This window comes from Lycorma delicatula, chromosome 1, assembly GCF_047948215.1.
Source record: "Lycorma delicatula isolate Av1 chromosome 1, ASM4794821v1, whole genome shotgun sequence".
Taxonomy (NCBI): domain Eukaryota; kingdom Metazoa; phylum Arthropoda; class Insecta; order Hemiptera; family Fulgoridae; genus Lycorma; species Lycorma delicatula.
Genome location: NC_134455.1, coordinates 270,291,873 through 270,317,083, shown reverse-complemented (window position 1 = coordinate 270,317,083; position 25,211 = coordinate 270,291,873). Strand labels below are relative to the sequence as shown.

The following is a 25,211-nucleotide window of genomic DNA, read 5'->3' as shown; positions in this document are numbered from 1 at the left end:
CTTACTGATGAAAACTAAAACTGTGGCGTACTACGCCTATGACCTTGCCATCCTGATCAACGGCAAAACAAAGGCTGAGCTAGAAGAAAGAGGTAACAAGGCTTAAGATACAGTTAGCGATTGGATATGAAGGCATGGATTAGACCGATCCCCACAAAAATGCATTTATATTACATTAACGGGAAGAAGGTCAATTGGCAGAATAAATCTCATGGTGAGGGGACAGTCATGGCACAGCAGAAATGAGGTTAAGTATCTGGGCATACATATTAACAATGCATGCAAGTTCAGTCAACACATAGTAGAGAGTTGCCCAAAAGCAGAGAAGACCTTAAATATGTTGATTACTAACCAAGCAGCCCCACAGGCATCCAAACGTAGGCTAATAATGTCGTCTATCACTTCCGTTCTGTTATATGCTGCACCAGTGAGAGTCAAGCAACCAGGTATGTCTGCAGAGCATTCATCGGCGCATGTTGTTGGGCATCACAGCAGGATATAGAACAATGTCATACAGTTCGGCGTGTGTTGGCCTCAGTTTTGCCAATCAATCTTATGATTAGGGAGCATGAGCTTCTTTATGAGGGCATGGGGAAGAATGAGGCAGAGGCAAATGTAGGGGAAGCATGGTGAGAAAGGTGGAAGACAGGAATGATGTTGCTTGGACTAAGAGATTAATTACTGATTTAGATGTTTGGACGAAAAGAAAACATGGGGAGATGAACTTCTTTACTACACAAATGACACATATACTCAACATAATCTAATAAAACATTACCATCGCTTGTTAACCTCGATTTAACTTTAAAAATAAAGATTATAAACAATAAGTTACATGTATATAAGTCTTATTGTGTCGAGTTGCAAACCTAGAACAAGTAAAACACAAAAAACAATTGGATTTCAGTACGGGTCCCGTGTAACTGATAAGTACCGTTAATTGTTATACAATATGTACATAAATTTAAAGGAAAATCATGCCATTTATACAAACATTAATTTTTGCTAACATTTGTTCTTACATTAAATAAGCTGATGACTCATTTTTTGTATCATTTGGGGTCATTCAATCATTATTATTCAACATTAAAATGATGTCTGAACTTTTACTGCCTGGTTTTAAAATTTTTTGTTGCACATCCTGCAATTTAAATTGGAACTCCAAAATCTCTTTTCGAATATTGGCTTTCATTTTTTCAAATGAGTTTTAAATATATTTTACTTTTGAGGTAAAATATTAGAACATGACACCTGAATAATCTTCCCCTCTCAATAGTTATTGAATATCTTGTATTGTGATTGGACTGTCTTAATATAACTGTATCAATATCAAATCTGGTAAGCTCCAGAGAAAGGAAATATCACAACAGTTGGATGTAATGGATTGAACTAACTGTTCATTCTGCTCAAAGATATGCAGTCTCCTATGACAAGGAAGTTTACTTAGCAACCATGTATTCAAAATGGTAATGCTCATGGGGAAGAACGATAATGAAAATCTTAGTTTCCCAATAACAAAACTTCTGCTGCCTGATTCATTCTGACAAGTAATTAAGTAATGTAATTTGTAATGATTATCATGTATCCTCTGAAAACAATGTTTTCAGCAAATGATTTGTGGCTGGCTGGCCCATTCATTTTCAGTTAACTGCTATACAACTACCGTTTTGCAAAGGTAAATCCATGATAAGATTCATTGAATGCTGTGATCAGAATGCCTAATGAAGTGGCATGCAAGAAGGGACTACAGTAGTTTGGCAGAAGATTGTATTCTATCATGTATGGATTGTTCATAATCTATTGGGTGGTTTCTTTTCATTACCAAACCTGTCCTAAAATTTTCTATCATACTCTGCATGATTGCCTTCCAAGAGGCAATAATATAAACAATCTTCAAATTTATTGGGTATAATATAAACAATCTTCAAATGATGATCAAATAAATGCTCTACCTTACAACTAACTAAGCATTTTTAAAAACCAATTCAAGAGAGAAAATGTGGTGTAGTTCAATGCATTGTTCACAGAATTGAAAGGAAAATGGATGCTGAAGGTCACTAATCCCCACTTCCTTATGCAAGCCATACTTTAATGAAGATGATCTCAAAACATTTTATTTTTTCCCTGTCCCAGTCATCCCATATCTAATACAACAATTAGATGTATATTATTTAGGAAAACAGTTAAGAAATCAAAATCTTTTGAACAAGACACTCTAAATAAGTATAATTAAAGTATCACAAATAATGTGAAATAAAATGAACTGACCTTCAACTATAGACAAAGTAGTGTCATGACCCACGAAGTCGGCCAATTCAATTGGTCCCATAGGATAACCTGCTCCTAGTTTCATAGCAGTATCAATATCTCTTGCTGATGCATCACCTGAAATAAATATATTGTAAGTAAAAATAAAAAATAAAAGTGAGCTAAAATATTTTTCACTGAAGGAAGTTATACTTCTTAAGTGTTATATGATTACATAATCGTAGTTACTGCAGCTAATTAATTGGAATTTTATTGAAGTGGTTAGTGGCTATTTTATTGGAGACCATGTGTGAACAAAACTACATAATCAACAAAATGAAAAACCTTAAAACTGCAGTTTCAGATAACATGCTGAAACAAAATAACTAAATTTATCTAATAATTGGTAACAATATAAAACAATTTTTTAGTCAGTTTTAATAAAGAAGAGAAAAAAATCAACCCAATAGAAAAATCATTGGGCAATTAAAGCTTCAGGTAATAAAAACTAAAAAATATAAATTTAGTAAAATGAAAGCTCTGTGAAACCAATAAATAATTCTAGGAAATAAAAATTAAATGCAGTATTTGTAAAATTTTTTTTCAATATGTGTACGCTAACTGGATAAAGCCAAAGTAAAGCAGTATGTCATCAATAGATGATAATATTTCTGATATTAGTGTTACAGAATGTAGTAATGGTTTTTAGCGACTGCAAGAGGTTTTCAGTGACTGTTATGTATTAATTTATTATGCGAGCACTGCTACCTCAAATATAATAAATATGCTATCTATTTATTATAATTTTCATTATTTTAATAATTTTAACGTAAAGTTTAATTAAATATGTCAATCATGACTGAGGATGTGAGATCTTGTGAATGAACTTTCATGGTGTAATTAAAGTAAGATATGTCTAATCTCATATTCTGTACTAGGTGGTATATTAATGTAATTTAAAATATAATTTAACACAGAGGAATAATATGAATCTTAAAAAGATTAATTTCTGTAAAATAACATATATATACATATATTTGGGTTTGCAAATACTCTTCAGATAAATATCTAAAAACCATTTTTGGGTATTTTGAATTTAGTTTTTTTAAGGGGTGTGATTGTGTACAGTGTGGCAGCTCAACCAAAACATCCACTGCCACTGTTACTGTATGTGTGATCTACTGCCTCTGGTTACTTGACTAAAATACATACAAAAAAAATTGACCTACAGGAAATGCAAGTAACCATATAGAGAAGGCAAAGCTGTGGCAGGGATGCTACATGGCATCCCTGATGTATGTACAGGGTCATTCACGGGAACCGGATGTTTTTGAAGTGGGTTGTACTCGGGCGTTCGTGGTGGGAGGGGCACGTGGCTGGTGTCTGATGTTTCCTTTGTTCATAGCATTTACATATTAGTCGTTGAGATGGAGCTGTGGACGCTAGACCAACGCCTGTACGCGTATGACAGTTTTGTACGAAATGACGAATCTAACTGCTGTTCAGCGAGATTTCCGCCGTCAGTTTAATATCTATTGTAATGCAAGTGTCCCTTCTCGTAACACAATAACAAGTGGTTCAATATTGAAGAAAAAACCACTGGGTCCCCGACGAACTGCTAGCACTCCGGAGAACATCGAACGAGTAAGGGAAGCCATTGTCAGAAGCCCACGCTGCTCTATTCAGAGGCATTCAGCAGCGCTTCAAATGAGCACAAGTACGGTAAGACGAATTCTGCATACAGACCTGCATTTCCATCCTTACAAGATAGCCGTCGTGCAGCAGTTAAACGAGCAAGATTTCACGCAGCGATTACAATTTTGTCGACAAATGCTTACCATTTTTGAAGAAAATGAAAATTTGCTATTGTTAATGAGTGACGAAGCCCATTTTCATCTGAATGGCTTCGTCAACAACAGAATTGCCGGTATTGAGCAGAAAGAAACCCACATCAGCTTCACGAGAGACCACTTCATAGCCCAAAGGTGACTGTCTGGTGTGCAATAGGAAATGTCGATGTTATTGGACCATATTTTTTTGAAGAAAATGACGCTGCTGTAACTGTAACAGCTGATCATTACATTGCGATGTTGAATACGTTTTTCATCCCTGAATTACGAAACCGGGGAATCGATTTTCAAAATGTGTTATTCCAGCAGGATGGAGCTACAGTGCACACAGCGAGGGCAACGATGGCTGTTCTCCGTAACTTGTTTCCAGGACGGATCGTTTTCAGATTCGGCGAAATTCCTTGGCCCCCTCGGTCCCCCGACATGAGTAGTTGTGATTTTTTTCTGTGGGGGTTTCTGAAATCGCGTGTGTACGGCAATAAACCGCGTACATTGGAGGACCTAAAGATCGCAATTCGTCATCACGTCACCCAGATTGATGTAGACATGAAAGAATTGAGGCCAGTTACCGTGAAAGACTACAACAATGTATTGCCCAAAACGGACATCACTTGCTGGACATAATTTTTCGTTCATGATTAAGTAACAAATGCTTTGATTTAACAAGTGTTTCAGTACCAATAAAACCTTTTTAAAGTAAATATTCAATTTTTTATGATTATTTTAAAAACATCCGGTTCCCGTGAATGACACTTTACATATAAAAAAAAATATATATATATACGAGGTGCGACAATAAAGTAATGAGACTGATTTTTCTTTGCAAGATGTGGCAACCCTGCAGCTTGCGTAGGCACACCATCTTTGACCTTGGTCTATAAGCTACTTCTAGTCCAAGCGGCACATTGATGCAACTGCTCAGTCGTGAGTTGTGCTGTAATAAGTGAACACGTGATTGTGTCTCTCGTCACAGAAATGAAACCGCAAAATATTGCGCAAGGGTATGCCATTTCTTTTTGCGTTAAATCGGGTGAAAACGCGACGACAACTTATGGTAAGCTTCAGAAGGGTTTTGGAGAGGAGGTTATGTCAAGAGCTCAAGTTTGTCGGTGGCATAAAATTTTTAGTGAAGGCAGAACGAATGTTGAAGATGAAGACCGCAGTGGACGACCATTAACCTCACGGACAGATGTCAATTTGATCCGGGTGCGTGAAATCGTACGATCTGATCGAAGATTATCCGTGAAAATTATTGCAGAAGAGCTCAACATCAATCGAGAAACGGTTCGTCTAATATTAACTGAAGATCTTGGTATGAGAAAGATTTGTGCAAAAATGGTCCCCAAAAATCTCACACAACAACAGGGAGAAAGACGGGAAAATGTGGCAGCCGATCTGTTAGAGCAAACGGAAATCAATCCAGATTTGTTGAGCAGTGTTATCACTTGTGATGAAGGTTGGTTTTTTCAATACGATCCAGAGACAAAACGCCAAAGTTCGCAATGGTGCTCAAAGGGATCACCCAGACCAAAAAATGCTCGCATGTCAAAGTCAAAAGTGAAATGCATGCTTGTGTGCTTCTTCGATTCCAAGGGAATTGTTCATAAAGAGTGGGTGCCTCCTGGACAAACAGTAACCAATATTTCTACAAAGAAATTTTAGAAAGACTTCGTAAACATGTTCTTTGTGTCCGTGTCAACATTGCTGATAATTGGATTCTGCATCACGATAATGTGCTATCCCATACTGCTCTGTCAGTACAGCAATTTTTAACCTCAAAACAAATTTCCGTACTACCACAGCCACCTTATTCACCAGATATCACTCCGCGCGACTTTTTTCTATTTCCAAGAGTCAAAATGGCAGTCAAGGGACACCATTTTCAAACAACACAAGATGTCCAAAAAGCTGTGACGAGGGTCTTGGAGGATATTACAGAAGATGAGTCCAGAAATGTTACCATCAATGGCAGAAGCGCTGGAATAAGTGTGTGCAATCAGAGGGGAACTACTTTGAAGGAGACAACACTAAACATGACTAAAACGGTAAGCAACATTTTTTTTCACATCAGTCTCATTACTTTATTGTTGCACGTCGTATATACACGAGGTGCTACCCAAAAGTTTGGCGAATTTGAATTTTGTGGGCGAACCATTGCTGCTACGACCTGCTGCCGCTAGATGTGGCTAACAGTATTGTTTGTGAATCAGTGTTCCAACAGCTGTGCTGGTGAGAGGCTGCATTGTTGACTTTCGTGCGGTTGTGTTTTACTGCTTTGGTGAAGTTCTAAATGGCAGATTTTAAAGAGCAAAGAACCTACATCAAATTTTGTTTCATGCTTAAGAAAACTGGTGCAGAAACCCATCGCATGTTTGTGGAAACATTTGGTGACAATGCTAAGAGTAAAAGTAAAACTTTTTTGTGGTACAAACGATTCAAAGATGGACGAACGACAGTCAATGACGATGAGCATTCAGGAAGACCATCAACAAGTGCAACACCGGAAATCATTGCGAAAGTGCAAGAGACTATTGTTGCAGATCGTAGACAAACAATCCATGATGTTTGTGCAATTGTACAAATGGCATATGGGTCCGTGCAATGCATCTTGTCAGACAATTTGAACATGAGACGTATTGCTGCAAAATTTGTACCGAGACTTGAACAGCGACCAGAAACAAAATCATGTAGCTGTCTGTAGTGAATTGAAAAATTCAGCAAGAGATGACCCTAACTTCATCTCCAACATCATAACTGGTGATAAGACATGGGTGTACAGGTATGACCCTGAAACTAAGCAGCAGTTGTTGCAGTGGAAGTCGCCAAGTTCACTGTGGCCAAAAAAAGCACGCCAAGTTCGCAGCACGTGAAATCCATAATGATTGTATTTTTCGAAATCAAAGGCATTTTCCATAAGGAATTTGTTCCTCTTGGTCAAACTGTCAATGGATGTTCTATTGTGAAGTTTTGAAGTGGTTATGTGAAAGCATTAGGCGCAAACGTTCAGATCTGTGGGGGTAACAACAGCTGGGTTCTGCACCATGACAACGCGCCCGCGCACACATCGCTAGCCGTTCAAAATTTCTTGGCTCCCAAAAAGATGGTAGTGATTCCCCACTCACCCTATTCACCTGGCCTTGCCCCATGGGACTTTTTTCTCTTTCTGAAAACAAAATTTCAATTGAAAGGCTGTCGTTTTAACACAATTCAAGCGATTTAGGAAGAAACGCAGAACATGCTTCAAACACTTACACCTGCAGACTTCCAGGGATGCATGGAATTATAGAAAAAAACATTGGGATCACTGTATCAATGCCTAAGGGGATTACTTTGAAGGAGACAGTGGAAATTATAAGTTATGGTAAGCTATTTTATTTTTTTTAGCCGGTTAAGAAAATTTAAAAAAGTAACCAAGTTTACTACAAAAAAATTAATGAAGGGTTATTTTATTAATAAAATAAAAAAAAAATAATTCTTTCAAAAGATATTTTCCTTATAAATTCCGTAATAGTCTTTTTAATTTAGTACTTGTCAGTATGTAATAACGTAATTAATGTAATACATAAAATGTAACTAATATGATAATTTTTTAAACTGAATAAACTAAAAGTGTTCAATGCATTCAAAAGGTTCCTACATGGGGTTTCAAGTTTAAACTGAATTCTGTTTGAATTTGAAATAGTAAAAATAAATGACTCAACTGAACCGATTAAGGTAAAGGCATGCATGCAGTAATCGATCTCATATTTTAAAGTTAAGCTTGTCCTTAACTAATGCTGTATTACTACTGTACAATACCGTACTGTATACTGTACTAGTTGTATTATTGCTGGTGAAATTTCTTTAAGTAAAACAGAATGAAATTTTATACGATGCCTTTAAATTAATAGTCAGGTTCAATTTTAAAATAGGCATGAAAATTATCCATACTCCTTCCTGGTATTCTGAACAAGGAAATTTCATATTTAAAACAAAATTAACAAAAAGATTTTGATATTACATTATCAGATAAACCTATACCAGAAAATCTCATATCCAATAATGATGCAATCTATTCATCACTTGAAATGCTACACTCACACTAACCTCGTTCCATCATTCTGACTGCTTCACACAATAATGGGACCAAAAGACGATTAACAACAAAACCTGGTGTGTCCTTACATGTGATGGGCACTTTACCAACAGATTTGCCCCATTCCATCGCCTTATTATATGTATCATCTGAAGTGTCAACAGTTCTAATTACCTAAAGCAAACACACAAATAAAAATAAACACAATTTGATGCAAAACTGATAAACTGAATATCTAATGAACATATTCAATCTATTATTATGTAAATTTGTAAAAACTGTTACAGTTATGATTTGTAGAAATCACTAATGATAAACCATTAAAAAATTAATTATTAAAGAATAAGAAACCTGACTGAAGACAGAGAAAACGTCAAAATAAATGTGACAAGAGGATTTATGGCGTTCACTAAAAATGAATTTGCATTGCTGAGCTATGTGTGTCATATCAAAAGAAACCTACTTTGAATGAGACATGTTATTGAATTAAATATGTTACGTATTTTCATTTTTACGAGCCAAGGTTGGGTACTTTTTGATTACACCTGATATATAAATATATATATTTATTGTATATCTATATATTATTAATATGACACTTTAAACAATTTTAAACATTCCAATGTCTTGCTCAATTTCTTAAATCTTCGAATAAATATTAAAAAAAGTTACATTAACTATTTATTTGTAGTAAAAAGAAAAAGTGAAAAAATTTTTATATTTGCTTATGACGTTTTAATTTGTTTTAATAATATTTTTCTAAATATTTTAATTTGTATTACTAGATCGTCAAACAAGAACACAATATATAACAGTGCTGAATCAAAATTGCATTATGAAATGCTACAGGTTTATCAGTTTTTCTAACTTTAATTTGTAATACTATGTGCTTACCATTTTCTGTCAGTTTTAATGAGACTATATTATCAGTGAGAGTTTATATTATCAATGAGAGATTATAGTCTCAATGAGTGTCCATGGCACTTGAAGTATTAATTAAGAAAATTCTTTTACCTCTGTTATATGAGGGTGGAGTTGAAAGTTGGGGGCCTCACACAGACGGTATTAGTACACTTAATTTCTTAATGGCTTTGTATGATTCCATTCTTCATTAGTTTACTATAAGAATTTCAAAGCACTGTATCATTTATTATAGTATTTACAATCTGTCAAAGTGAAGAATTGGGTGTTTTCTGGAAAATGGAAAAACTGTAAATTCATGCAGCGATTAAATACTTTTCTCTGAAAGGCTTAAGTGCAAAGGGAATTAAAGAAAAGCTTGATATGACATTAGGAGACTCTCCTCCATCACATACAACACTTAAAACGCTAAAAATGGATTGAACACGCACTAGCAATGAACCATGCAGTGGATGCTCTTCTGAAGTGACTGCGCCAGAAATGATAGAAAAGTGCATAAAATCATTTTGGCAGATTGACAAGTGACAGTGGACGAGTTAGCAGAGTCTGTAGGCATGTCAACAGAACATGTGTGCAATATTTTTTATGAACATTTGGGCAAGAACAAGCTGTGTGCTAGATGGGTGCGGTGTTTGCGCGTGTCCAATCAAAAACAGTGCAGAAAAACAATTTCAAGCGATTATCTCAAGCTCTTTTGGCACAACCCAGAGGAACTTGTAACAGCTGATGAGACTGATCTGGCTCCTCCCAGTGACTATCACTTGTTTCCTAACCTAAAAAAGTGACGTAGAGGGAAGAGATTTTCAACCAATAATGAAGTAATTGCTGCTGTAGATGGTTATTTTAAGGAGTTTGATAAATTAACATACCAAACTGGCATAAGTGCTCTTGTAAAACACTGGGCTAAGTGTATAGACCTTAAGGTGACTAAGTTGAAAAATAAATCAAAATGTACCCAGAAAATTGTAGTTTTCTTATCTAGGTCCGGTACTTTCATTCCATTCTTGTATTATGGTTGTCTATTTTAATATATAACTTTTAATTATTTTTTTTCTATTACAATTCATTTGTTTTTTCTCTTTTATTTTCTATCTTAATTTCTTTCGTACATACGAATCCATTTCATTCGTGTATTTCCACAACTCATTTTTAGTTTTCGATAAAAGGACAATAATAAAACCATAAAATTATAGTAATTGTAATTCCACCATAAAGGTTCTCATTCATTTCTAAATCATTCTATACACAAATTGAAAACAAAGGGAACAGACTAGGTCTTCTCACACCACAATTTACCTTTTCTGTGCTGATTAGAGTATCTTCTATTCTAATCAAGCATTGACTTTTATTCTTAAGTTTAAATTTTATCAAAGCATCTTTATCTCTTCATTATCTCTTTTGAAATAATTATAAAAAATAATGTTTTTTTTCATACAGTCCTATATAAACAACAATTCTTGGTTCTTTATAACAGGAAGTCTTTTATCTGCAACAGTTTTAGCTTCATTTCTCCATTTACAGAAGTTTATCTATAGATGCAATATTAAAGCAACATTACATTACAACCAGATGATCAGTAATAGATACTGATCATCTGGTTGTAATGTATATGTATGTATGTATGTATGTATATGTTGGAAACAGGTATAGAACCTGTTTCCAAATAAATTTTACATAAAATTATTTAAAAATCTCTGCCAAACCAAATTATTAATAAATATTAATATAAATGTGGAATAATATTATAATATAATCCCACAATTATATTATAAATAATGGGGGATAATATTAATCTGTCTAATATTATCCCCCATTTCCAGGTCTTATCCAATCACATCTCTTACTGTTCTTCAATTTTAAACAGGTCTGTAGTTTATATTTCAAGAAAAAATTTAGAGCATCTCTTTCCTCTTTTCTTACAAAGCCTTTCCTACTTCCCCAACTTCACTTGATTCAACTAAATTTTTTGATTTATGTATTTTCTGATTACTACCACTTTTAGCTGGACTGTACTCAAGAGCCTAAACAATAATAGCTTTTACATTTTGTTGTTTAGTTTATGTTAACGACATATTAGTAACAACTATCATCGTCTATAGAACTGTTTCTCCTTGTCCGTAATCAATTATTAATTATACCAGTTTCCCCTATATTCTTCTGTGCATGTATTAAGCAGATGTACTTCTAATAAGTATGTTTTTAACTAAGTATCTGAATGTGTAATTATTTATTTATATATATATATATATACAATAAAAAATATGGAATAAAATAAAAATTCCGTAATTCATTTCGGTTAGCAATAATATCTATATCAGATATGATTATATCTGATATGTAAAATTGGATATATAATATCTGATACACATACACAGGCCCGACTTTGCTGCTCCTGCCCCCCCCCCCAAGGACTGGGACTTGGTCTGTACATTTTCTCGCCTACCTCTAACTAGTAGTGAGGGGGAACTGAACCCGATTATGTCGTTCCTGGGCCCCACCCAGCAGCCGGGACTCAGTCTTTTGATTTTCTAGCCTACAGACTCCAGGAGTCCCTGGCTGATCATTGGAACCGACAAACCTCAGCATGCCGGGGCTGTCTGCCCTGCCCTAAACTAAAATAATCCCCTTCGACGTCTTTCGTTATCTTCTTCCCTCAAAATCGTCCTTGCTAAACCATCAATAGCTTTCCAATTTGCCACTGAAGCTAGCATATAATCTACTAGTTCTTTTGGTATTAGGTCAGTGACTCCTGCCTGGACCCAAGAGTTTTGCCATTTCTGGCAATGGAACGTGGTGTGCTTTGCTGAATCTTGCTCGTGACAGTACATACACGCTGGCAATTTCCTTCTGCCTATTCTATACAGGTACCCCTCAAAATTGCCATGTCCAGACATGACCTGCATCAGATGATAATTTAATTTACTGTGTTCCCTAGTGAGCCATTTCCCCAGGTCAGGGATAAGTCCTCTGGTCCAGCTTACTTTAACAGTAGTCCTCCAGCTCTCAACCCATCATCGAATAACAGACAATCTGGCATCCGCCTTACTCACTCCCGTAAACAGCTCTGTTCTCACTGAGATGAGCAAGTCACTGGGGGAACCCCAGAAGGAACACACGTGGCATTGTATGAAAGTGTTCTATAACCCTTAACAACTCCTAGTAATGCCCTCCGGTGGATTCTCTGAAGTCTGTTGAGACTTCGCTGGATGTTAATTGTCCGCTCCAGGCCAGCAACACAAACAAAAGAACTGAGGCTACGACTGACATGATTTCTGTTCATTTGACTGAGCCAGGAGCGCCCACAAAGATATAATTCTATTTAAGGCATTCACTGACCTTTCTGCATTATTACAGACTTCTATGATGTGTTCATCGAATCTGCATGCTCGATCTATTATTATGTCAAGGTATTTGACCTCTTATCTCTCCGATGCAACAGCTGGTTACTGATTCTCAGTTCTATTGGTCCCATCTTGTGTCTCCCAGTTAGGGTTATGAACTCAAATTTGTTAACCACCAGTTTCAGTCCATGTGTTTGCATCCATTCCAAAGCAGGGGCCCCAGCACCGACCCCTGCGAAACAGGTGCCTTGTTGTGTATCAGCTGTGGCCCACTTATCCTTTAGATAATCTCCGACCTGTCTGAGAGGATGAGAAACTCTCCATAAGTGTCTTCTCCATAAGTACGGGCAGGTATCTTCCTAGCTTCTTTGTTACTATACAATACGCCTGCCCCTAGGGATCACGATCCAAATCTGCACATATGTCCAACCATTTCCTGCATTTCTCTTTATTTCATAACTGAGTATCTTTCTGCTCTCTTTTTAATGGTTATTACAATGAGGAGCTCTTCTCCGCTGCATATCCTGGCGCAACTGGGCAATCTGCAGGTGTACCAGTATGCTCCCATCCAACTGGGATCTTGCCTATTTCTTGTCTTATAGTGAGTGGCCTGCAGGGCCTCAGATGTTGACTGAATGCCATCATTAACAGCTCTGGCCACATTTGTGGATACTATTTCTACTTGTCTATAAGTCAGCATTGGGAGCAGTTCCCGATCTCTTCTTCTGAACGATTCATCTCTAATCTCCAGCCAGGTTGCCAGATGATTACTGGCAATGTCGTCCCAGAGTACAAACCAATCACACTGGTGCAGGTCCCATCTGCCATCCAGGATTGTCAAATCTAGGACTGAAGCGTGACCCCTAGCCTCAAACATGAGGTGATGTCATTTATATAATTTAAACCACTGAGTACCATCAAGTCGATCACCAACTCATCCCTACAATTAGTGTAACCACTACCTGCTGCTACAGATTTACAATTGAAGTCTCCCAGCAGTATTGTCTTCTTAGTCGATCTAGTTATTACTTCATGGAGGTCATCTATGAAGGCCTGATACTTGGCCAGCACACAGTTTGGGAGACATAGGCTCCAATTACCACGGCATCTACCAACTCCTAAGACACAATGCCATCCCTCCTTTCTAGGAATTGCCAAGTGATCTGTCTATTGATGTCTCGGATAGCTACGTCACCTCTTGTGTCTGCGCACCAGTTGCTTCCTGCAACAATGTACCTACTGGGGTCAGTCACCATGATGAAATCAGCCCCAAGCCTGCCCGATATCTAGCCAACGAAGTTGTGAGACAGCAAGCTTCCATTGAAACTAATTAACAAAATTCTAATCATGTTTGTTGTATATGCACTCCAAGCCTTCAGTGCGATGATTCAATAGTCCACAATCCAGGCATTTGATGTTCTCCTTACAAGCTGCTGTTTTGTAGCCACTTCCCCCACAGATAAAACAAAGGTCCGTCCTGTTTGGATCCTGACACTCTGATCTGCAGTGCCGTGGATGCCAACAGCGGCAGCATCTATCTGCCTCCTCATGAATGTGGGCCCAGCAGTAGACCCATCCTATTCGGATCTTCTCCTCCAATATCTTGCAAGCTGCTCGAAGCTACATGATTACTGTGACATTCTTGGTTTTCCTGTATGTCGGCCTTATTGAGGAGACATTGAATTTTTCATCATTACCTACGGCCTGTGCTATTGCGTCTTTTATCTCTTGTTCTGGGGCATCTGATTCCACATCTTTAATATGTACCACATTGCATCTCCCACTTCATGGCAGATGAACACTAACATGTACTATGTAGTATGTAAGTTAACTCTTTTCTTAATAAAGTTTTTTTATAAACAAACTTTTATTTCATTTAGATATAAAATTTATATATGTAGATATTCTTTCTATAATATTACTTTAATACTTTAATAATACTACTACTTTCCCCCCTGCATAAATCATGAGACCTTGCCATTGGTGAGGGGACCATATCGGAGAGGTATCTGTTGAGAGCCAGACTAAGGAATGATTCCTGAAAGAGGGCAGCAGCTCTTTCAGTAGTTGTAAAGGGCGTGAGTCAGGACGACTTAAACTACCATGTCAATATCACTCAGTCCTATGAGTACCGCGCAGCTGAAAACAATGGAAAACTACAGCTGCCTTTTTTCCAAGAAAATGTAGCTCTCTGCATTTTCATATAGTAATGATGGAGGCGCCTTCCTTGGTAAAATATTCCGGAGGTAAACTAGTCCCCTGTTTGGATCTCCGGGTGGGGACTACTAAGGAAGGGGTCACCAGAAAATTAAAAAATAACTTTCTACGAGTCGTAGCGTGGAATGTTTGAAGTTTAAACTTCAAACATTTGAACCAAACATTTGGTTCAAACTTCAAACCAAACATTTGGTTCGGTGGGAAGAGGAAAACGACTTTTGGTTAGGTGGTTTTAGAATAATTAACTAATCTTCAATTAATGGGCAAGCAGGAGGAGGTTTCGTAATGAACAAGAAGATAGGTAAGAGAGTAGAGTATTTCAAAATGCATAGCGATAGAATCATTGCAATAAGGATAAAATCGAAACCTAAACCGACAACAATTGTTTACGTCTATATGCCTATAAGCGCCCATGATGATGACGAGGTAGAGTGTTTATACGAAGAAATTGACGAAGCAATTAAACACATAACAGGAGATGAAAATTTAATAATAGTTGGAGATTGGAATGCAAGCATTGGAAAGGCAAGGAAGGAAATATAGTGGGCAAATCCGGGCTGGGCAAAAGGAATGAAAGAGGGGACTGAGTTTTAGAGTTTTGCACGAAGTATAATTTAGTAATTGCCAACACCCAATTTCAAAATCATAATAGAAGAATATACACTTGGAAAAAGCCAGGTGATACAAGGTTCAGATAGATTATATCATGGTTAAGCAAAGATTTAGAAATCAACTCGTTGACTGCAAAACTTATCCAGGAGAAGACATTGATAGCGACCATAATTTGGTGATAATGAAATGTAGATTGGGGTTTAAAAAACTGAAGAATAAGTGTCAGATGAATTGGTGGAATTTAGAGAAGCTTGAGGAAGAGGAGGTAAAGAAGATTTTTGGGGAGGGCATCACAAGAGGTCTGAGTAAAAAAGATAAGGTAGAAAATGTAGAAGAAGAATGGGAGAATGTAAAAGAGGAAATTCTTAAATCAGCAGAAGCAAAATTGGAACAAAGAGAACTGGTAGGAAACCTTGGGTTTCACACGATATATTGCAGCTGATGGCTGAACGTAGAAAATATAAAAATCTAGTGATGAAGAAAGTAAAAGAAACTATCGACAATTAAGAAATACTATAAACAGGAAGTGCAAACTAGCGAAAGAAGAGTGGATTAAAGAAAAGTGTTCAGAACGTGGAAAGAGAAATGAACATTGGTAAAATAGACGGAGCATACAGGAAAGTTAAGGAAAATTTTGGGGTGCATAAACTAAAATCGAATAAAAGTGTTAAACAAAGATGGTAGACCGATTTATAATACAGTAAAGTAAAACTTTACTTAAGGTAAAGCTGATAGGTGGGTGGAATATATTGAAGAGTTAGTTATATGGTGGAAATGAATTAGAAAATGGTATTGAAGAGGATGAAATGGGAGGAACCCAACTGAGATCTGAATTTAAGAGATCATTAAAAGATTTGAATGGCAGAAAGGCTCCTGGAATAGACGGAATACCTGTAGAATTACTGCGCAGTGCAGGTGAGGAAGTGATTGATAGATTATACAAACTGGTGTGTAATATTTATGAAAAAGGGGAAGTTCCGTCAGACTTCAAAAAAAGTGTTATGATACCAAAGAAAGCAGGGGCAGATAAATGTGAAGAATACAGAACAATTAGTTTAACTAGTCATGCATCAAAAATCTTAACTAGAATTCTATACAGAAGAATTGAGAGAAGAGTGGAAGAAATGTTAGGAGAAGACCAATTTGGTTTCAGGAAAAGTATATGGTCAAGGGAAGCAATTTTAGGCCTCAGATTAATAGTATAAGGAAGATTAAAGAAAAACAAACCAACATACTTGGCATTTATAAAACTAGAAAAGGCATTTGATAACGTAGACTGGAATAAAATGTTCAGCATTTTAAAAAATTAGGGTTCCAATACAGAGATAGAAGAACAATAGCTAACATTTACAGGAACCAAACAGCAACAGTAACAATTGAAGAATATAAGAAAGGAGCCGTAATAAGAAAGGGAGTCCGACAAGGATGTTCCCTGTCCCCGTTATTTTTTAATCTTTACTGGAACTAGCAGTTAATGATGTTAAAGAACAATTTAGATTCGGAGTAACAGTACAAGGTGAAAAGATAAAGATGCTACGATTTGCTGATGATATAGTAATTCTAGCTGGGAGTAAAAAGAATTTACAAGAAACAATGAATGGCATGGATGAAGTCCTACGTAAGAACTATCGCATGAAAATAAACAAGAACAAAACAAAAGTAATGAAATGTAGTTTTCATATTATTATTGTAACATTTCATTTTGATATTATATAAAAAAAAAAAAAAAATCAGCATATGATTTTTTGTGGGCAGTATGTTGAGACACAGCTTCTGACGGTTCACTTGGCTCCACACAAGTCACTCGACTCCGTATTATTCACACAGCTCCTGGCGGTTCACTTGGCTCCTTCTACACTATATAAGCTGAATCCGCACTAGAATCACTCAGTCTGTCTCTGTCCATCATTCTAAGATTCACTTGTGTGTGTTACAGTGTATCTAATTTTTCTTACCATAATGAATTGAAATTACTTTTGAAATTGATAAAAATACAGAATAAATAATTACTTAGATGTTGGTATTGAAATAAATAATAGGAATAAAAGTAATCAACTCATAATGCCAGTATGTAGGAAACTTAAAACCAAAAAACCACCATACATAGATATTCAAATCATCTGTGGTCACACAAAGTTAATAAATATACAAACATGGTTATAAGAACAATCAATTACACAAAATATAATGGTCATAATGAATCTTTAGTAGATAATATGTACAAGAAACAAATGTGAAAAATTAACAATAATACATATTTAATACCAATAAATAACGAACAAAAAATTGACAATGTATATTTAAAATATGTATATACTGATAATAATATTGTTGAAAACAAAACACGGGTTTATGATAAAAATTTATTTAAACCTGCATACCATTTAATAAAACATTTATAAAATACATGTACTGCTTCATATGATTTATACAATTTGTGTGGTATTTATAAAATAAAGTACAATGATTGTGACCATATTTATGAAGATAAAACCATTAGATTTTTTAAAACAAGATTTTATGAAAACTTTAGATATTATAAAAGTAGAAAATTGTGTTTCTCTAATGTTTCTGATCATCTTAATAATACACATTCAATATCCGATATTCATACAAATTTAGAAATACTGGCATTTAATAAATACAGTATTAATACAAATAATAGGGGTTTTGACATTTTAGAAAGATTTTATATAAATAAATATAAAAATAAATTTAATTTGATCAACCGACATACAGCGTATGAGGATGACAATCATAAAAGCTGCTGTAGATAGCAGCACTTCTTTAGACATTGATAATTCATAATACTTGATCTCTGTACAGTCACATAACTTTGGCTAGCTAGTCCACATGGATTTCTATTTTGTTTTCATGATTGATTTTAATTTTGAATTTTAATTTAATCTTATTAAATGACTTCATATTTTTTTATATATATGCAAATTTAAAAATGTTTAATTATAATTTCTGTTTTGATTTTAATTTGGTAAAGGATCTTTTAACAATTTTAAATTTTATGTATAGTATAGAATTTTTATGTGTAATTTGGTACGAATGATTTGAAAAATTATATAGAGCAACTAATGATGCGAGGGACTTGAGCAAGTGCTCTTGCTTAAATTATGGAATAAGGTAGGTGTCATCCTATTTTATTTTATTATTTTTTACTTAGGTTGATTGGATTAATATATATATACTGTGTATATGTAAAAAATATCAATAAATGTAATACTGTTAAAATCGTAAATACATATTTAAAAAAAAAAAATTAAATAACATCAGGAAACTTGTTTTTCTTGAATTTTTTACTGAATAAAGAAGTCACAGTCTTTGAATAATTTTTCAAAAAATTAAAATTAGCTGACTACAAAATAATAACTTGCTGGGACAATTTTATTTTGATGCAGTTGTTTATCTAATGCTTTATACTCCTCCAAAGACGATATTAAACAATTCATTAAGGACTTATCACATTTCTTATAAAAAAAAAATATTAGAATGAACAATCTTTGTCTTAAGAAATTTTGTATTGCTGGAATCAATTAAACATCATGAATTAAAGTATGAAAGACTGGATTAATATTAACTTTGACAAAGTTTATTTAGCAGAGACAGTCACTTTATTTAATCATTTATTTAGCAACATCACGTCACACTTATTAAACTTGTGCATGGATATTTTAACAAGTTTAATTCAAACTTTTAGTAGTATCTCATCATGAAATTGGACAGATTTTTTTTTATAAAAATATATTTTGTTCTTTTGAATTAGATTGTAAAAATCAGATAGTTTTTCCAAACACTTTTGCTAATATAATAAATGTAACTGTATGTATAAAATAATCACAAAGCATTATTTTAATTTGTAATTTAATGAAACACTGGATGTATTAAAATTTACTGCAAATACATTTCACATTCTCAGAAGTTCCAATGATAGCTACTGTAAAAAAAAAATTATTTTATTTCAAACTGATGCCAAGAGTTCTGTTTCAATACTGCCAAGCACTGAAAGTTTTGTTTCAGTATTAATTAATACATTCATTTATTCTAGGATGTTTGATTATTAAGTCGCTTGAAATTATCAAATTTATTAGTTAAATGATTTATTTCTGTTTGGTGGTATGTATATATTAGTAAATTAAAACTTTTAGTTTCTTTTTATAACTAGCTTTCAACTGATCTGTAATGTATTCTAAATGTTCTACAGTGTAAAACAGTGCTATCATTTTGTGATTTATCTACTTCTACTTAAATTATGCAACAACCACAAGAATAAAATCTCTAAGTTAATCATTTTTCAATAAGTGCTAAATCATTTACAAAAGTGAGGCTGCTACTAAATTTGCAGAGCTAACTTTAAAGCTAGTAAGTCAGCAATGACAATAACAATATATTCAATTTGTTAAAAAAAAAGAAAAGTAAATATATTACATGGTACTCAAACCCTGGACTATTTTATCACAGTAATTTTAAATGGTTTTGAGTATTTATTAGTTTGAGCTACTAGGAATTTACAACATATATTACAAATACAACAGAAACTAATTCTCATTTCAGCTTACCTCCAATAATTTCATAACTGGCACAGGGTTGAAGAAGTGCAGTCCTACAAATCTATCCTTCCTTTTGGTAACAGAAGATATCTCAGTGACCGAGAGTGAAGAAGTATTTGAAGCAAAAATAGTAGATTCAGGTGCAACCTGTAAAAAAAATGAATGGCTTAATTTATTAAATTCAACTAAATTATAAAAATATAAAAGAAATGTTTCTGGCTCATCTGATTTAAAGATAAAAATTCAAATATATGATGGACTTAATACTACCAGTGGTAATGGAATTTTTGCTACTTGTTTGTGTAGTTTAAAATAATTATTTCAGTTTATAAAGATTTTGAGGCTGCTTACTACACAAGATTGTAATAAAGAAGTGTATCTGGCTATTCAATTTTGGATTGTATAGATCAAAATGAAGCAAAATGTTTCTATGAAAAAATTGTGACTTTTCCTCACTTTCCTTCTATAGCTCATGTTATATTTTTTAAAAGAAAAATTTCAGATTGGATTACAATATTACAATATTTGGTAAACATGTTTGTACCAACTTTCTTTAATAAATAAAAAAACAGAGTTAACACGTTCACAAATTTCAAAATGGTGGCTACAATTTTTAAATCTTTTATTTTTCAGTAATTATTAGTTAAATTAAACATTAGCTAAAATAGATAAAATGTTAAATATTACATTGAAAACAAAACTGCCTTTTTTCCGAAAATTGGTCATCAAACAATAGTGCTATTGTAGAAAATTAATGACATAATTTTCAGTTGGATTTTATCTCCACCACTAATAAAATATTACTGAACTGAAATAATTAAAATTAATAATTGTTAATTATTTAATAAATAATAAAATAAATTAAACTAAATTTTGCAAGTGACGCAGTTGTCGTTTGAGTAAAGTATTATGAATTACTAGGAACAGAATAAATTATTCTTATTCTACTAATTTGTTTCAGTTTTCTTTCCTTGTTATCATATATTTTACAACTTTTGAAAATGTAAGTTTCCAAAAATAATGAAATGGCAGACTGCAATTGAACTGAAGCGCATTGTCTGCATGTTCTACTTATTTGTACAATATTTTCTTAATTGCTATTTCCCAAGTGAAACAATATTTGTAATTCTGCATGAAAGGTTAAAAAAACTGGAAATGTTTTTGCTATAGCACTCATGTGCTGTAGCAAAAACATTTCCAGTTATGGTGTTAAATCATTTTAGACAGACCACAAACACAAGAATACTGGAGTTGGAAAACCAGGTATTGTAATACATTCAGGAAATTATAGAGGATGGTACAAGAAGGGTCATATTATATGAACAAGTTGATCATATTGTTTGGAGAATTCTGAAGCCAGTAGCTGTATCTGTATTATGTATAGCGCAAGTGATTGATGAAAATGAAATCTGCAGAGATGAGCACTGCCATCTCTGTCATGGTGTCATAAATAAGGATGCATTATATTTGAAAAAATACTGAAAAGAAAAATTTTAAAGTCTACTTACAAAGACCATCCAAACACCCATTTCAATTCCACATTAGTGTTTATAGATTCTTTTTTGACTTGATCTTGCCATATAAGCTTGAAGCTTGTGGATAGAAGATAGAAATGGAATTTTTATAGCTTATGAGAAATGCCTAACTGGGATTTGAACCCGGGACCTCTGGATGAAAGGCTGAGACACTACCACTTCATCACAGAGTAAATATTAATAGTGAAAATATTATATTTTCACTACTGGATCAATATTACTTACTGAATCAATATCTGAGAATAATTTGTGTTTAGCTTCCATTTTTTCAACGATTGCTTCAACAACTAAATCTGTTGATTTGACAGCATCCTTTATTTTTGTTGAAGTACTTACTCTGCTCACTGCATCAGTAATGAATTTCTTTGCTTCTAATTCTTTATCCTATTAACAGAGAATATTCAAATAATTAATAATAAAATAACACAGAAGTAAATTTAACATATTGAATATTAATAAATGTCATCTCTACAAATACTACTCCCTCCAGATTCACATTCCTTTAATCACTTTTAATGTGACTTAATTGCAATATGTATTTTCATTAGTACTAACCTAAAAATTAAATTATGCTTTGATATAACATTCACTTTTGTACTTCTAAACAGTGTATAATTCAAAATTATATGAATAACTATGTTTTTAGTTAATGTTTTTAAATTTTTATATAGTGAAATCTCCTTATTCATGCTTCCTGTATTTGTGGTGCAATATTTTGTGATGTATTTTCTAAATTCGCAGCAAAAATTTTCCTTATATGTGTACATTACATTATGTAGTGACATTAAAAAATAAAAATATTATAAGATTTAATGGCGCAGGTAGAGTATGAACGTGAAGAGGTAGAAGATACAATCCCTGGAAAACAGTTAAATGTCAAAACGCTTACCGAAGGTATTAAACTATCCCATGATCTTATCCAGTTTTATGCAGTTTTTAATATAGATGCAGGTCCATCTTTGAATAGAAGCTTAATCTTTAAGCACAAAATTGAAGATGCCATGCTAGAATACAGAACTTCCCATGGATTTAAAAACAAGAAAAAATTACAAATTTTTGTAAAAGTAATCCAAAATACTGTAGGTCAGCTTTATAAATTTCCTTTACAGTAATATTAGTTTTAATGTACGTAGCACTGTAGTGCTATTTTCTAGATTGTTTAAGGCATTTACCAAGTACGATTTGAAAATGTAATATAGTTTTCTAATACAGCACATACTGTATGTACTGTAGTGAGTTTTTAAATCAAACAGTAAATTAGGAGATATACTGTATTTTGTTAAATATTTTTTTGTGTAAAAATATTTATGGTACGTATGTACTGCACTAAATCAGTGCTTATAATTAATGTTGCTGTCTGTATTTCGTCAATAATATTGCCCTAAGTAAATACACATGATTTTTTTTCATTTTCCATAGAACCTAACCATTCTTCCTTAAATGAGTATTATTTCCATTGTACATTTGTGGTTTTCTGTATTTGTGGAATTTCTACAGTCTCTAACCCCCAAGAATAAGATTTTACTGTACTCAATCATTAACTGCGGCCACCATATTCTGCATCTAATTACAACTACCCTCTCTTCTACCACTCATTTTATAACTTTTTGCTTTTTTATTACATATGAATTCTGCAAGATTTTTATGTATAAAATTTCTAGCAGTTTCTAAAATACAAGAGACAAACAAAAGAAAAGTGTTTAATTTTTATTTTAAAAATATGACCATAAATTTAACTGCTGTGTTTAGTAAGTTAAAAATTGTAGGTAAATTTTATGGTAAAAGAAAATGTGAATAAGTCTGCTTTAAAAACTGAAATGTAAAATATAACTTTTTTTTCAGCATAAATATTACTGCAAAAAGATAAATTATCTTAAAAAAATATGGTTTCTTTTTATTTTAATTTTATAAAATCATTGTGGAATGGCATTTATTTTTAATTTTTTTATATTGAAATGCCCTTTAACCTATTTAAATTACACAGCTATTTCAAAGAACAGAAAATAAATCTGGTGGTTAAAATCATTAAAGCTATTATAACGGGCCAGAAATGGGTTACTTCCAATTAAGAAGAACGAAAGAGAAAATAAAAAAAGAATCTAGAAGGAACTAAAAGGGATTCTTTCTTAGAATAATGAGTCCGTTTAACAATTTATTCTTTGTAATACAGACAACGGCACCTTCAGAAGCTAGTTTTTGATCAGAAGGATTACTGAACAGAAATAACAACTTATTGAAATACATAAGGGCACAGACAATGAAAATTATTATGTTTCAACAATTAAAAGGAGAAGTTGAGTACTTGTTCTGCAGGCCAGGAGATATAAATACTGTGGGGACCAGTGAACAGTCAGTAGTTTTGCGCGGTCATGATAACAATAAGCATTTGGTAACAGCATGTGAAGGGTCCAGCAATCCATGCATTCAATTGCACAAGCATTCCATTGTGGACAGTGGTTGAATACAAGTTGTTCAGCGAGTTATTGGTAAACAGTAGTGAAAGTGACAGTATTCTATTCATTCGTAAAGTATAGGGTAGTTCTTTACAAACAGTAAAAGTAATAATATGCAGAAAATGAATTGTATGAACTTATACTTATCTACTGTTGTATTTATAATTTAACTGTCATTAAATAAATCTTGTCTTTTTATTTGAATTACTGTTTTGTATGTTATACAAATTTATTGTGATTAATATTATTATTTTTTCTATTTTATATGTTTTTAGAGTAATAAATGTTATTTATAAGAAACTTTTACATTTATTAGACTCTCAATATTCTTGTCGAACTGGGAACAAGCGTCAGAGAGTTGGTCAATGCTAGTTTAAGGTTTATATTTGTTATTATTTTTTGAAAAGTTGTTGGAAGTTTTATCTGCTGGCTACCATTTGATTTACTTTTGTGTTAATTTATTTTGTAAATTTGGTTGTTTTTAAAATTTAATAGTAGTAGTGGTAGTAATAGTTAGGTTTTAAGTTACTGACGTTATCTATTTTTGTTGTTTTTGTATTTATAACTGCAGTTTATTTGTTACAAAATGGCTGCTCGTAATAAGGACATTATTGCATTTTTAACTAAAATGAATAGAAGTATTAAAGAAAATATTAATGAAAATATGAATAAAATGAAATAAAGTATGAATGAAAATATTAGTAGATTAAATGAAAACATCAGTCAAACGAAAGAGAATATGAATGAAAACGTTAGTACACTAAATGCAAATGTGAACAAGATGAATGAAAAAATGGATAGTCGTATGTTTCAAATTGAGGAAAAATTAGGTAGTTTTAATGCAGAACTGAGATGAAGTAGAGAGCGTTAAGTCTGATTCAGACAGTTTTAAAATAAACTTTAATAAATAAGAGGATAGGTTAGTTAAGGTCAAACAATTAGTTAATAGTAACATAGGAACTAATGTAAATAAAGATGTAAAGTTAGCCATATGGACAACACACAGGTAATGAAAGTGGCCCAAAGCGCTGGGGAATTCTGTGTTAACAGTTCACAGGAGCAAAGATTAGGGACATTGATGGGACGTACTATGGTGGTAAGCCACTAAAATTTGATGGAAGTACATTGTGGACTGTCTTCAAGCAGCATCCAGTCATAACGGTTAGACAAGACTGGAGAAGACCACATTCCTGATCACTGCACTTCAGGGCCAAGCAGCGAAAGTTCTTCAGGATATACCATCTACAGCTTCAGTGTGTACCAACTATTGATGTGAGCTACAGGGTCAAGTCCAGAAGACCAACAAAATGCTACAGGAATCTGTGACTGTTATTGAGCAGCTAGCTCAATGGCCTTTAGTTGGGCTGTCACTGGCATATACCCAGGAGGAGGCAGCACACA

General features: G+C 33.6%; 1 protein-coding gene across 1 annotated transcript in view; it reads right to left on the bottom strand.

The window, feature by feature from the left end:
* LOC142331420 (hydroxyacyl-coenzyme A dehydrogenase, mitochondrial-like) overlaps positions 1-25,211 on the bottom strand; it is a 53,589-nt gene that overhangs the window by 5,067 nt on the left and 23,311 nt on the right. The window contains exons 4-7 of the mRNA XM_075377311.1: positions 21,583-21,741; positions 19,832-19,969; positions 8,184-8,346; positions 2,269-2,385 (exon numbers count right to left, since the gene is read on the bottom strand). Coding sequence (XP_075233426.1) covers positions 2,269-2,385; positions 8,184-8,346; positions 19,832-19,969; positions 21,583-21,741 — 577 coding nt within the window. The remainder of the gene's footprint in view (positions 1-2,268; positions 2,386-8,183; positions 8,347-19,831; positions 19,970-21,582; positions 21,742-25,211) is intronic.